The sequence below is a fragment of the Anas platyrhynchos genome, chromosome 33, assembly GCF_047663525.1.
Source record: "Anas platyrhynchos isolate ZD024472 breed Pekin duck chromosome 33, IASCAAS_PekinDuck_T2T, whole genome shotgun sequence".
Taxonomy (NCBI): domain Eukaryota; kingdom Metazoa; phylum Chordata; class Aves; order Anseriformes; family Anatidae; genus Anas; species Anas platyrhynchos.
The window spans coordinates 202,691-215,487 of record NC_092618.1 but is presented as its reverse complement, the minus strand read 5'-3'; the positions used below and the strand labels follow the sequence as shown (position 1 = coordinate 215,487).

Sequence of the window (12,797 nt, the reverse complement as noted above, 5' to 3'; positions counted from 1 at the left end):
GCAAAACCGAACACCAAACAAGCAACTCCCCCTGATGGAGCAGTCTAAAGAAAGGATGTTAAGCAACACAGCATTAGCCTGTGCTTTTGTCAGTGTTTCCACTGCCAGGTCGTCTTCCTAAAGGAACCAAACTTTGGCATGGAAAAAAAAATAATCTTGAAACGTTTCCAAAGGGCTATGTGATGGGGTGACAATGAGAGTTAAAATGACTAACAGCGCTGCAAATTTTGGCCCAAAATCCCGTAAATGTTGCCAGGCAGCAGCAGCCAAGGTGTGAGCATTTCTCAGGAGGTGCCAACTGCCCATGGGAGCGATAAGGGCACATGCACACACATTACGTGCAAATAATTAATAGATGACCTTTAGATGCTGGGCGCTGCAGCATGAGTAATGGAGGTCAGTAATTTCTTGTCAGCAGCAGCTTTTCTTGAACGAAAGGTTTTAAGACGTGGCTCATACTGTGGTGGGGAAGAAATCTTCCTGCATTAATCACGAACTTGTCTTTTTCACGAATGTATTCTGCTGGAGGTAAGTACACCCTGCCAGACTGTCTAAAGCAACCAGAAACAGCATTTGATTTCCAGAGAAGGTGGAAATCTGAACAGAAAAGGACACAGGTTTTCTGAGGGCCTTCATTTTAGTCCCTCTCCATGAGCACGTGTAAACCCTCAAAGTCTCTTGGAGCAGGACACTGGTGGAGGAAGGCAGTCCCAGCCCATTTCTCCCAGCTGCCATGCCAAGCAGTGCAGAGGCAACAGAGAAAGGCATGAATGAGGGATTAAGCATCTAATTCCTCCCAGTAAAACACCACTGGTTCATATGGCAGGTAGGGCACTGTAACCCCCTCCAGGTCCCCTCTTCCCACCCTGCTGCTGGGACCAACGTGGGGGGAACATGGTGCTGCTACCCCTGGTCTAGAGCCAGGCTGGAGGCACTTGGCCTTCCTCTTCTCTTCTTCCTCTGCACCTCAGGACTGAGCTGCTCGGGCTCCGTTTACTGCATAGCAGCTCCCTGGAACAAGGCGTTTGAAAACATCTTCTGGCTAGACACATACCTTAGCATATTAGAAGGTATTTTTAGTACCTCTGGCAGAACGGATCAAACTCGGCTTTCAGCTCTACTAATAGAACCCTGTGGACTGTGCTGGCATCGCCTCGTATTCGTACCGAGGTAGCAGCTGAGCAAAGTTTACTAAATAGTTGTGTTTACTTCACATGAGACAAAAAAAAAACAAGTAGAGAAAAACACCAGAGGGGTTCCTGACGTACAGCAGGCTGGGGTTTTTGTGCTAGGAGCGTGGCTCGGGCTGGTAGACGCTCCGTTTGCTGAAGAAACAGCAGCACACAGCAAGGGCAAAACACGCCGAACGTTGCCGCCCGAGTTTGTGATGACTGTTTTTGCACGGGGATAAATATAACCACGACCATTTCATACAGCAAAACACTCTGTGATGAGTGCATGAGTACAGTATAAGTGGCCTTACTGATTACAGGAGCTATAAGCACGGGCTGGAAACCCTTGTTCCCCTCTGCAAGTCGGAAGCCATGGCAGCGGAGGGAGGTTTTACAGCTAAATTATTAAAAGCCGTGGCAGAGTGGTTTTTCTGGAGGGCTCCGAGTGTGAAGCTGGTGCTCTGCCACCCGACCAGCCATGCCAAGGCGGTGGGAAGCGTGCCACCACAATTACACACTCGGAAGAGGGGAAGGCTGAGCTAACTACCATATTCTTACCGTGTAGGCTGGTTAAAAAAAAAAAAAAAATGTAACATGTAATGATTCCTGCCTTATTGCAGTGTTTGGCTTCCAGATATAGCCCTGCATGGGAAGGCAGGTATGACGTTGGAGGGTAACATGTAATGATTCCTGCCTTATTGCAGTGTTTGGCTTCCAGATATAGCCCTGCATGGGAAGGCAGGTATGACGTTGGAGGGAGCCAAATGAGCATTTCCTGCTTGTAAGTCATGTAATGTCAGGAATCTGGCCTGCTGGAAACACCCTGCTCATCACACCCAGCAATGCCACCTCCCTCGGGCCTGGCGAGCACCGGTCCACAGCTCAGGTCCTTTGTGTGCTGATTTTCGGCGGCACGAACCCGAGCTCTGTGTGCCTCCCGCATGGGAAGCGGCTTAGCTCCCCCAGAAACTCAGGGACTTGCCAGAGGCCTTAGATAAGTAGGCAAGATTTGTTTTAGCCGCCCTCAGCATCCAAGGTATTTCCTACTGTAAGAATAAGGAAACATTGAGGATGCTTCAGCTGCCATATTTGTTTATCTTAGGTCAAACCGGGGAGATTTTCCAGAACCGCTGCTGCAGCTGTGCTTTGAGAGGCTGCCCTTCCAGCAAGTGCTCCTCTGCTGACACCATGATGACAAAAAAGCTTCGCTCAGATCTTCGCCGAGCTCCAGGGGCAAGGGCGCAGGCAGCTGCTGAGCAAAGCTGCGCGGATGCCTCCGGACACTCCCCGGGTATGCCTCATTCACCTTGACCTCGGCTGGGCCAGCACGGGGGAAGCCAGGAGGGAGAAGAAAATCACCGGCGCTTGCTCCCTCCAATTTCTGAGCAGGAAATTACCGCAGGCGGACGTGGAGATGGGTTTCACGTTGAGATTCCCCGAGCCTGCGAATCCTAAGTGCCCTAAGAGGGCAACCCCACAAAAGGTGGAGGCAGGTGCTCAGCTGCTGGGGGCTACGGCAATGACCCGGCGGGGTTTTCACACCTCCTGCCTGCTCCTTGCAGTGTCCTTCAACCCACCACCCGCGTTTGCTGGAAAGGCAAGGGGAAAAGGAGAAAACAACCTCACGGCACCGTAAAACGGGGAAATTCGGCCCAATTCATCCTAACAAGGGAAAAGCAGACCCTAGAGCTGACCGTTTTCACAGCAGATGGTTTCACAGCACGCATGAGGTCCTGGCTGGATGACGCCGAGCGGGCGAGCAGGGAAGGGCCCCACAGGCCAAAATGTTCCGACCCGGGCTCTGATCCTGGAATCTGATTCATACGAGTGCAGCCCGGTGCCTCCCAGCTGCTCTACTTAATGGTGCAGATCGGATTGCAGCCTCCCGGGTGCCTAAATTTAGCCCCCAAAACCCATATATCGATTAGTTTGACATCCTCAAGTGCCACGCACCCATTTCAGTAGGAATTACAAACGCTGGTTCGATCCAAAGGCTTGGTTTGAAGGCCTTGGCACGCTCCTCGATGCCCTCAGGGGCTCAGGCTGACAAGGGCAACACGAAACCCGGTGCCCCAACCCTGTGAGACACAGATCACCTCTGCGCCGCTGTGGGATGATTTGTTTTGAGCTGTAACAGCTCCTGGCACACCGTGCCAGCAGGGAGCTGGCCGCACGCTTGCTGCGTGCTGACTGCTCTCTCTGCTGGCCAACTGAAAAATTTTATTTCCACGAGACGGGCCTGCAGAAATGCACCAACCGAGAAAATGTGTGTCAGAAAAATAGAGCTTTTTTTTTTCCCCTAAGGTCCCAAACAGGCACGTAAAAGAGGTTGAATTGAATAAATGATATTCTTAACAAAAAGGAAGCAGCAGAGGAGAAAGAGGCAGGACAGACATGGGTCTTCTGTCCCATCCCAGCTCACTGCATCCATAGTTTGGTGGAAGTGAGAGGACCGACCCGTGGGACAGGGTGACCCCAGCGTGGATGTCAGGCTGTCAGGGCCTTGCCCTAACATTTTCAGTAGCAAACGTTGTAGTGTTGGGTTACTGGAGAATTTCCAGTGACCACCAGCACAGAGAAGCCAGGAGAGAGTGGGACTGTGAGGAACTTTTTTCTGTTTGTTCAATGCCTAATTCAGGGGTGACCGAGTCCAAAAAGCCACCGCACGGGGACTCTCAGCACATAAATACTGTAATAGGAATGGACTACAGAAAGTCAGGACTTCTCTGTGGGAAAGGACAAGCTAAAGAGTGAGTAAAGAGAAAAAGGAACGTTTCTTCATGCTGATTTTTAACTTCTACATTCTGAATAATGGTTGTCTCTGTTCTCCTTAACAGCCTTGATCCTGAAATTAGACCAAACGTGGCAAATTCTCTTATCTGAGTCTCACTAAAGGGAGCGTGCCATGGATTTCAGCCACCAGGAACCAGCTCAGGATGGTAGCTCAGTAGTTTAATCAAGGAGCAAACTCATGTCTGGAGGGATGACAACCTGATGTTCTACAGCTCAATGGCTCTGCTGAGTGACACCCAGGTGCTGGGTTTATGTGGCGAGGTTTTGGTAGTGGGGGGAGCTGCAAGGGTGGCCTCTGTTTACAACAGAGCAACACGTTTATGGTGGGATGTCAACCTCTGATCTGATTTATTAAAAAAAAAGAAGTTGACTCTTTTGTAATAAAAATAAAAGACTTTATTCAGTTCAGTGTACCCTGGGTACTGTATTTGCCCAAACGCTTATTCCATATAAAGAAATGTAAACCATTCATAAATACAATGTAAGAGCAGCAAAACAAATCAAACCACCTGCAACCTGCAGCAGAAAGAGCTTCTTTACTTCACTGTGCTTTCACGGAGCAGCTGAGATGAGTCTGTCTGCCAAACTGGCGCACAAAGTCCGATAAGGGCAGCACTGAGCCCCAGCCCACTTTGGGATTCATACTGATGAAATCATCCAAGTTCATCTTGGAATCTAAAACAAGAGCAGAGAAGTGAAATGTCAGAGTTCCCGATTCAGCTTCTGTAGCACATACAGCTACCATGAAAATCCCAAGAAAAACCGTTTGAAAGTATAACTCAGAGCAGCTCACAGCACGCTTGCTGAGCAGCAGTCCAACAGCTCTGCAGACCATACAGAGCCACCAGAACCAAATTCCATAGAAATGGAATTTGTTCCAGCTGCAAAAAGCCTGTGTAATTAGGCTCACCATTACAGATAGTGTAAGCGAGGAAGGGAAGACAACGTTTGGGAATCCCATACCCAGCAGTCCCAGCCAACACGCAGCCCCTGCAGCCCTCTTGTTTGCACCATATCTACACCGCAGCACAGCTTTGGGATTTTCTGAGCCCCAGCTCTCAGCACCTGCAAGGTCTGGCCCCTAACTTGACCTTTTCCTTGTCAGCCCCTTTGGGTACTGAACATCAAAAACTCTCTCAACCACAGTCCCACTGCTGCCACAAGTGCCAGCACAAGGCCACTTTCTACTCGACTACGTGGGGATTTAAAATAGCACAAGCCCAGCAATTTTCTGTTGGAACTCCAGAACAACCAGCAGAGGATAACAGTTCCAGCATGCAGGTAGCCTGGTAAGCTTGTTTTCCAGTCCCCAGCTTGTCTTTTCCTCTCAGATGCTTTTATTTTACAATTAATGTGATTACTCGTGTAGTTTAAGATCTGAAAGATAAACAAGTCCCTGCTTTATGTGCACTGAGCATAGCAGAAGAATAATTTAATTAAAATGTTCTGCGAATGGTGAAGAAGCCCAAGGGGGATTGTTCCAGCAGAGTCACAACCAAAGCAGCTGCTGTTAGCAACTTGGGAGCTGCTGTCACACTGTCTGTAGGAAGGGAAACAGTCTCTGACAGTCAGGAGGGTGGTGGCAGGGCATAACACAGTGCATCAGGAGTTTAATGAGAGCAAAACCTGTTGTAACAGGCAAGCAAGAAGAAGAAACAAGCTTCACCGTCCCGCGAAGAGCAGATGGTCTAAAGACCAGTCAGTAGGTGGCACTAAAGCAGTATGAGAGCCATGTAACTGCCTGTAGTGCTCTCCCATCTCCTTTGGTTCAGGAGACAGAAGTCCCCCTTTGTCATCCTTGTTATTCACGTGTCACATCTAAAGGCTGTGCACTTATGTGAGACCTTACAGCTTTAGCCAACAGCTCCGCAAAAACAGACCACCACAAAAGCCTTTTTCTGAAGCAGATAAAAAGTGGCAAAAAATAATAATGAAAAATCTCCTGTTTATTTTTAAGATTTACAACACGCTCACAGTCCTCCTCTGATGCTGTAGGTGTTACACTAGTCTGCATTTGGGCACGCACAGAGCTAAGGCTTCCTCTTTGCCCAAACTCACTTTGTTTACAGTCCGTGAGACCCACCTGGTGCATTCCGAGATCCGTGCACGTTTTCATTTCTTTTTTGATCAAGTCTGACACTTTTGCCCTGAGCAGGGACAAAACAAAAACGCCATCTGATAGTGCACAGCCTAACAGCCACGATACCTGTGGCATCTGCCAACAGGAGTTTTTGGAGTAATTCCAACCTCCAAAGAGGGTGTTGCTGTAACAATATGTGGATGATCTGTTATTGTTAGGACAGGAGAAAGCAGCTGTGAAGGAAGGCACTAACAAGCTATTTGAATTTCTGGGAAAACAGGGCTTGAAAGGATTGGAAAATAAATTAAAATTCATAGAAAAAGAGAAGCCAAATATTTAGGGCATCTAGTGGCTGAGGGGGAATGAAGAATAAATCCAGAGAGGATTCAGTGAGGAAACAGGGGAGGTGATCAGGCATCGGGTAATAGGGAATAAAAGGTTATGGTTTGTTTACTGAAATGCGCTCCTGATTGACAGGCCGCATGCCATTGCACTCGCAAATAAAATAACTTCACAGAAGATCCTGTCTGAAGAAAATTATTTGAGGTGTTTCTCACAACAGTTTTATTTTCAAATGGGAATCAGGTTATAGCACGCATGAGCTGCTTAGATCTGTATCAGTCCTTCTTTCCTTCCGCTAGGATCCTGCCATTACCTTGTGGAGAAGGTACAGAAGGGAACTGCAGCCACCTGCCTGCCCTGTCTAGCAGCTGCCCCTTTACAGAAACACATCACACACGGCACCCACACAGTTCCTCAGCTGCCCTATCTGCATTCTTCAGAAATAAACCCCCAGAATTCATGGCTTCTAGGGATTTCAGTAGTAATAAAAAGAACAAAAAGCCTTTACACATCCATTCTGCCTGTGTGCTGCCAAACACCTGGGGAGAACTGAAAATCAAAGCGAGGCTTTTCAGCGTTAGGAGCTGGTGCTACCAGTTGTATCGAAGCAGTAAGACCTGAGTAACTGCAGGGTGCAAGCTGGATTTTACACAGGCTTGCAGCAAGGAGGGCTGATCTCATCGGGACTTAAACCATGCAGAATCAAACCTCATTCATTTGTAGGAGGAAGACTTCAAAGAAAACCCCAGGCTGGGCTAGCCAGCTCCAGAATGGTGAATCCACACCTCAAAACAGATCTTGTTTAGTTTTATTTAAAAAAGCAGGATGAGCACCCGCAGCAGAGGAACAGAGGCCAGAGCACTGCCAACACAAGACTTATTCCAACACAAGAATTATTCCTTTTGAGTTAGTATTAGGAAAAAAAAATGCTTCACTGGTTCCTGATAGTTTATTGGTTGAATTCCAACAGGAATTTCACAGTCCTTTAACACTTCCTGGTAAACTTCATAAAAAGGCATCACTGGTCCCAGTGCCTTGTCCCAGCACCACAGTGGGTATTTACATTACCCTATTTGGCCTACATTTGACTTAAATGCTACAGAATTTCCTTGCCCAAAGTGCTCTATTTGGGCTCAGCAGCTGCTCTGCCCTGAAGAGGCAATATTTCAGTATCAAGAACAAAACCTCCCATCTTTTTAAGTTTACTAAAAGCTTTAAAACCCCACTGGATAAGAGAAGCAGGGTGTGTTGAGTGTAACTAACATCCTTTAAGACGCAGCAGCACCAGAGCGCTGATTTTCTTTAAATACCCTAAGTTCACAAGCTCATTTCTTTTTAACAGTACAATGCTCATATACATTAAAAAAAATATGTATTTATGCTATTTTTTTCAGTCTTCAAGCATTTGTTTAGCATCAAAGACAGACCAAATAGATGTAATATGAGTCCTTGTAACTGATAAGCTTTTGTAGTCATCTTCTCAAGAGCTTATGACTCTGGCTTCTCTAAATGACAGCAATATAACCTCAAGGAGTAATGTAATGCTCTGATCTCACAAATAAATTGGCACTAAAGCCATATACGTGATCAATTCCGCCACCTGTTAAATTACAGTCACCTCTAACACCAGCAGCGAGCAATTTAATCTTCCACAAACACAAATTAGCATGGAAAAGAGAGTACTCTAAGTGGGGAGGAAGCAATTATCCATAAAGGCATTTGGCGTGGATGAACATCAATGTCCCAGGCTGTTTTACACTAACCAAAGGTCAGCCACCTGGCTTCCTATCAAGTTTGAAATCAGGTGCTTTATGCCTGATAAGACTGTGCATACATTGAAGCACACACCATTACGAGGTGCCTCAGGTGAGGAAAGGAAAAACAAAACCAAAGCCTGAGAAACTTGCACTGAGCAAAAGGCAGTGTGAACGAGATGTCCTAGACCTGACAGAGTCTCCTCCTGTTCTGACCCCAATCCCAGAGCTACCCAGCCAGCGATCCTCCACCTTGGGTGGGCGCAGGGTAAGCAGTCACTGTCCCCTGCAACACCCAGGTGACTGCCCAGACAAGAGCACATCACCACAGGTGCACTCAGAGCCTTCCAGGTGGCTGGCAACAGGACAAGAAGCAAAGCACTCGAGTGGGAACACAGGAAACTCTGGTTGCATACTGGAATTGTATTGAATTCATGCCTGGGATCAAATATTGGAACACTGTGCCCAGAGAGGTGGTGCAATGGCCGTCCCTGGAGTTGTTCCAGGCTAGACCAGACAGAGTCTTAAAGCCCCTCAGTCTAATTGCACCGGCTTTGAGCAGGGTCTGGACTGGATGACCTGGGGATGCTCCTCCCAGCCTGGCAAGGTACAGGCTAAGGAATGAAGTACGGCAGCAATCAAAGTCTCTGCATCTTTAGCTACCTACCAACATCCCAAGGATGACCTGGAGGCTGGCTGAGACAGGTGTTTCATAGCCTGGAATTTCTAAAAATGCTTCACAAGGCTGTACCTGTGCTCCCGCCCCCACTCGTAACTCATTTATACCCAAGTGAAACGCCAAACTTTCTTAGAAAGCAACACAAAAACTGTGAATTAACTTGCCTGTAGCTTAAAACCACAATAAACTCGGCTCTAGACACAAGACATGTTCCTTTGACCCCACCTTCTCTAACAGAAATATATGGTAGCATTGTATTATTAAAAAAGCAGCAAAACCAAACGTGCACAGCATCAACAAACTCCACCAAAACAAAACTTCACCACACTTCTCTCCATCTGGGAAGAAAAGGAGAGAATAAGCACATGGCAAACATTAGCCAGCTTGGCAAACACGTGGTTCGAGTAAGCTGAAATGCCGTGTGATAAAAAAAAGTGGGGTAATCACCGTGTTAAAAATTCCCTTTCCAACCCTAGGCAGGTTGCTTGGCCTCTGTTTCAACTCCCCACTGCAACATTTCATACCTCTTACTCTCTGCTCAGTTTCTGAAGACCAGCAGTTCGTGTTTGATAACAGCAGTGGCAGCTGCCAGGAAGCACGCTACACTTTACATGTTCGGAAAAGGCAAGCACTGCAGAGCCCCATTTTGTCCCCATACACTGTGCTGGCTGGATACGCTTCCAAAGCACATGTCCAAAAGCACATTTTTTTATTGCACCCACCTCTGACTGAATCATTCAACTCTGTTAAAAGGAAAAAGGAGTCCTGCCAGCTCACCTGCTGTTTCAATGCAGGGGTACGAGGGAGGAGGTTTCTGCCATTTCCCATCTGCATCTTTCATGTGAGATCTGTCCGAAGCAAACGTCTCCAGGTACAGATCTGCTCGTATCATCCGGATTTTCCTAAACAACAATGCACAATTGTATCAAGAGATATATGTACATAACGCTGCATTAGCCACTCTGGAGAAGAGCCCTTTCTTCCTCCCAGGGAGCCTTAGCTTAGTTAAATACTCCACTCAGAAACACTGGGCTAAGCTGCTGGGCTGTTAAGAATAAACATCAGCAAGGAAGGGCTTTTGATGATTAAACAACAGCAATTAAAGAGCTTTAGAAAAATAATGCAGTGCATTGAGTTTCTTGGAGTATAACAGAAGACTTCTATCAGTATATATCCACAGAGACAACTTCAACTTGGACTTCATGAAATAAAATTCATGCTCTTCATCTTTTTTTTTTTGTCCTCACCTGTGAAATTCAGGATGAAGGCTGTCATCCAGCCTGAAGGCCTCCGTGCTGTACACGTCAAAAGGACAGGGGAATGGCAGCACTGTGTCAAGATCATAAATGAAGTTCTGCTCCCCACTGGAAACATGAAGTAGGATAACGTGGTAGTCCTGGGAAGAACGGTAATTGTCAGGAGTTAAACAGTTGTTAACCAGAAACCGGCACAGGGAGTAGAAAAAAAGCCTCCTGGAAGCTGAGGCTACAGCTTCTCTTCTTTAGAGACTGCTTTCTGATGCTCGGGTATCACGCCTGTGATGTTCCAGCACCAGGAGAGAGGTTTCCTAATGCCTGCCTCAGCCCTCGTGCCTTTTGGTAAGCCTTGCTATTCTCCCCGTTACTTGTAGCCTTCTTTGATATCAGCCTGGGCAGCTAACCTGAAGAGTACGCTAGTCCTCATACCACATCTTTGATTCCTTAACATGTAGGAAACACGGGTATGGCAGGGGGCTGGAGAAACTCCAGTTACTATTTTCAGTGTTAGTTACTTACATTCATTGCAGTTTTCCAAAAAGTAAATTGAAGATACTTGTTGTTAACTCCTATTCCTTCTCAGATCATCCCGATAACACTTGGACCTCTTTTTAAGCCAAGCCTTTTGTACAATATAAACACACTGATAATTTTCCAGAAAATGATTCTGTAAGGACAGAATTTCAGAAATTCACAGATTTTTTTTTTTAAAAAACAGAATTTCTGAAACAAATTGCCACGCAAAATTGATTTTTTCCCTCCCATACAGTATAACCATAACTACACATCTTTAAAAGGAATTCTGTAGTGGCAACTACTGAACTACATTACATTAAACGACACGCCAAAAACTCTGGAAGAGCTTACATACAAGCTGGCACCTGAAGACATGTATTGCTCACGTTTTTCCATCCCATGTCAGACCTATATGGATATTTTCACCCGTCAGCTTGTTACAAGACATCTATTTAACATCCTACAAAGCTGGCGGGCCCCAACAAAACCAGACAGTAATTTTCACAGAACTGTTGTGCACTCTTACCGATGCTAACTAAGCTTTGTCACCTGGTGGTTTTATGGGCCATCTCACTGCTATTTCCCTGTGAACAATAAAAGGGTTGCATTTAGGCTGCTGTAGAAGAATAATAAATACTAATACAGAACTACAGGACGGCTGAGGTCGGAAGGGACCTCTGGCACATACAGAGTGCTTCCTGATGCTCAGGGGGGACATAAACCTAAATTCATTCCAGCAGAGGTATCTAACACTACCCACATCTGATCCTGCAGACCTCAGCTGCAGAGGCACGCACTTAAATACTGACAAAGAAAGAACAGAGGGCCTTACCCAGACAACAGGCTCATCTCCATGCCCTGACTTCTGTTTCCAGAGCGGGACCTGAAAGTTAAGCAATTTGGCATAAACCACTCCTGACTTACAGAGATTAGTTTCGGCTTGGGTAAGTTCTTTGCTAAACTCTGCATTTCATCAGCTTGTGTCAGTGCTGCTGTCAGAAAGCTTGCTCCAGTTTTTATCTTTCAGAAACATTAAACTGGACGCTATTCTGGACCATATAATGTAATATTCCCCCTAACTTGATGGATGACAGGGAAAAATCATCCCACAGCCCTTAGGGGCACCGTGATTCCTTCTTCCCACAATCCAAGCGTGTCAGGTAAGGACATTCATAGAAACATTCAGGTTGGAAGAGACCTTTAAGATCATCTAGCCCAACCTTTAACCTTTAATTAAGATTCATCTGTTGTTTTAGGGCAACTTCTTTTAAGCTTGGAAAGAATGCCATGAACCTTTTGTTCCCCTGAGGGTATCCTTATCCTTGGGGCTTCCAGAGGAGAGAGCAGGGCTCTCTTCTGGTGCAGCAGGTCGAGCTGTTTCCTTTTACTGTTTCTCAGGTTCTGGTGTTGCCTTGATGTCTTGAGCAAATACTGCGTGGGGTCTGGAGGCCAGAAACAAATGAAATTCTTCATGCTCCCAGGTGCTGCTGCCTGCGTGCCTCTCAGCTGCTGCAGGGGGGCCTGGGGCCAAGACTCACCTACCGCAGGCTGTACTTAAAAGGCCTGGGGTAGTTAAAGCGCCTCCCACCTCCCCCCGCCTGTGGTTTACCACCCCCACGGAGCGCACAACTCACCCACTCACCATCCTCCTCTCGTTGGAGATGAAAACCGCGTAGAACTCCTCCACAGGGCGCTCCCCCCGACTCCTGATGTAGTCGCACAGCTTCCACACGTTTTCCTCACTGCAAAACACAACCGTCGACGGCACCGTTTTCTTTTCAATCCCCTTTTCACCTTCACTTCCAGCAACCCAAACCGGGCCGGGAAGGTTTCCCTGCGGGGTTTTTAGCTCCGTTTTCAACTCCCCCCCTCAGCGTGCCGCCAGCCTCCAGTCAGGCGCCGGCCGCCATTTTCAGGCGCCTCCCTTACCAGTAGCAGCCGGTGTAGGCGCAGGCGGCTCGGGGAGGCACCGCCGGCCGGTACCGGTCCTCATCCAGCTCCGCCATGCTCCGGGGGCAGACTTCCCGTGCTGGGGAACGGGGCCGGGCTCCTGAGGGAGCCGCCTGAGGGCGGGCGCGGAGCCCGTGAGGAGGCGGCGCCCGCCTGAGGGGGCGGCACGCGCCGCTTCCCGCCCGCCAAAAGGCTCAAACGGTGCTGCGCCTGCCGCCTGTAACCCTCCGCCGGCAAAGATTTAAAAAATACTTC

The 12,797-nt window shown here is 47.6% G+C and overlaps 1 protein-coding gene across 4 annotated transcripts; it reads right to left on the bottom strand.

The window, feature by feature from the left end:
* Nucleotides 1-2,217: 2,217 nt before the first annotated feature.
* LOC140000385 (protein N-terminal glutamine amidohydrolase-like) lies at nucleotides 2,218-12,743 on the bottom strand. 4 transcript variants are annotated; one of them, XM_072030231.1, is made up of 6 exons: nucleotides 12,522-12,743; nucleotides 12,235-12,334; nucleotides 11,425-11,475; nucleotides 10,068-10,216; nucleotides 9,598-9,722; nucleotides 2,218-2,761 (listed from the first exon to the last, which is right to left on the bottom strand). In XM_072030231.1, the coding sequence occupies exons 1-6, from the start codon at nucleotides 12,596-12,598 to the stop codon at nucleotides 2,709-2,711; spliced, it is 555 nt and encodes a 184-aa protein (XP_071886332.1). In that variant the 5' UTR covers nucleotides 12,599-12,743; the 3' UTR covers nucleotides 2,218-2,708. The 4 variants fall into 4 exon arrangements, with proteins under 4 accessions (XP_071886332.1, XP_071886330.1, XP_071886331.1 ...); XM_072030229.1 differs by lacking the exon at nucleotides 2,218-2,761 and adding an exon at nucleotides 4,339-4,640; XM_072030232.1 differs by lacking the exon at nucleotides 2,218-2,761 and adding an exon at nucleotides 4,647-6,112.
* Between the last annotated feature and the right edge of the window lie 54 nt (nucleotides 12,744-12,797).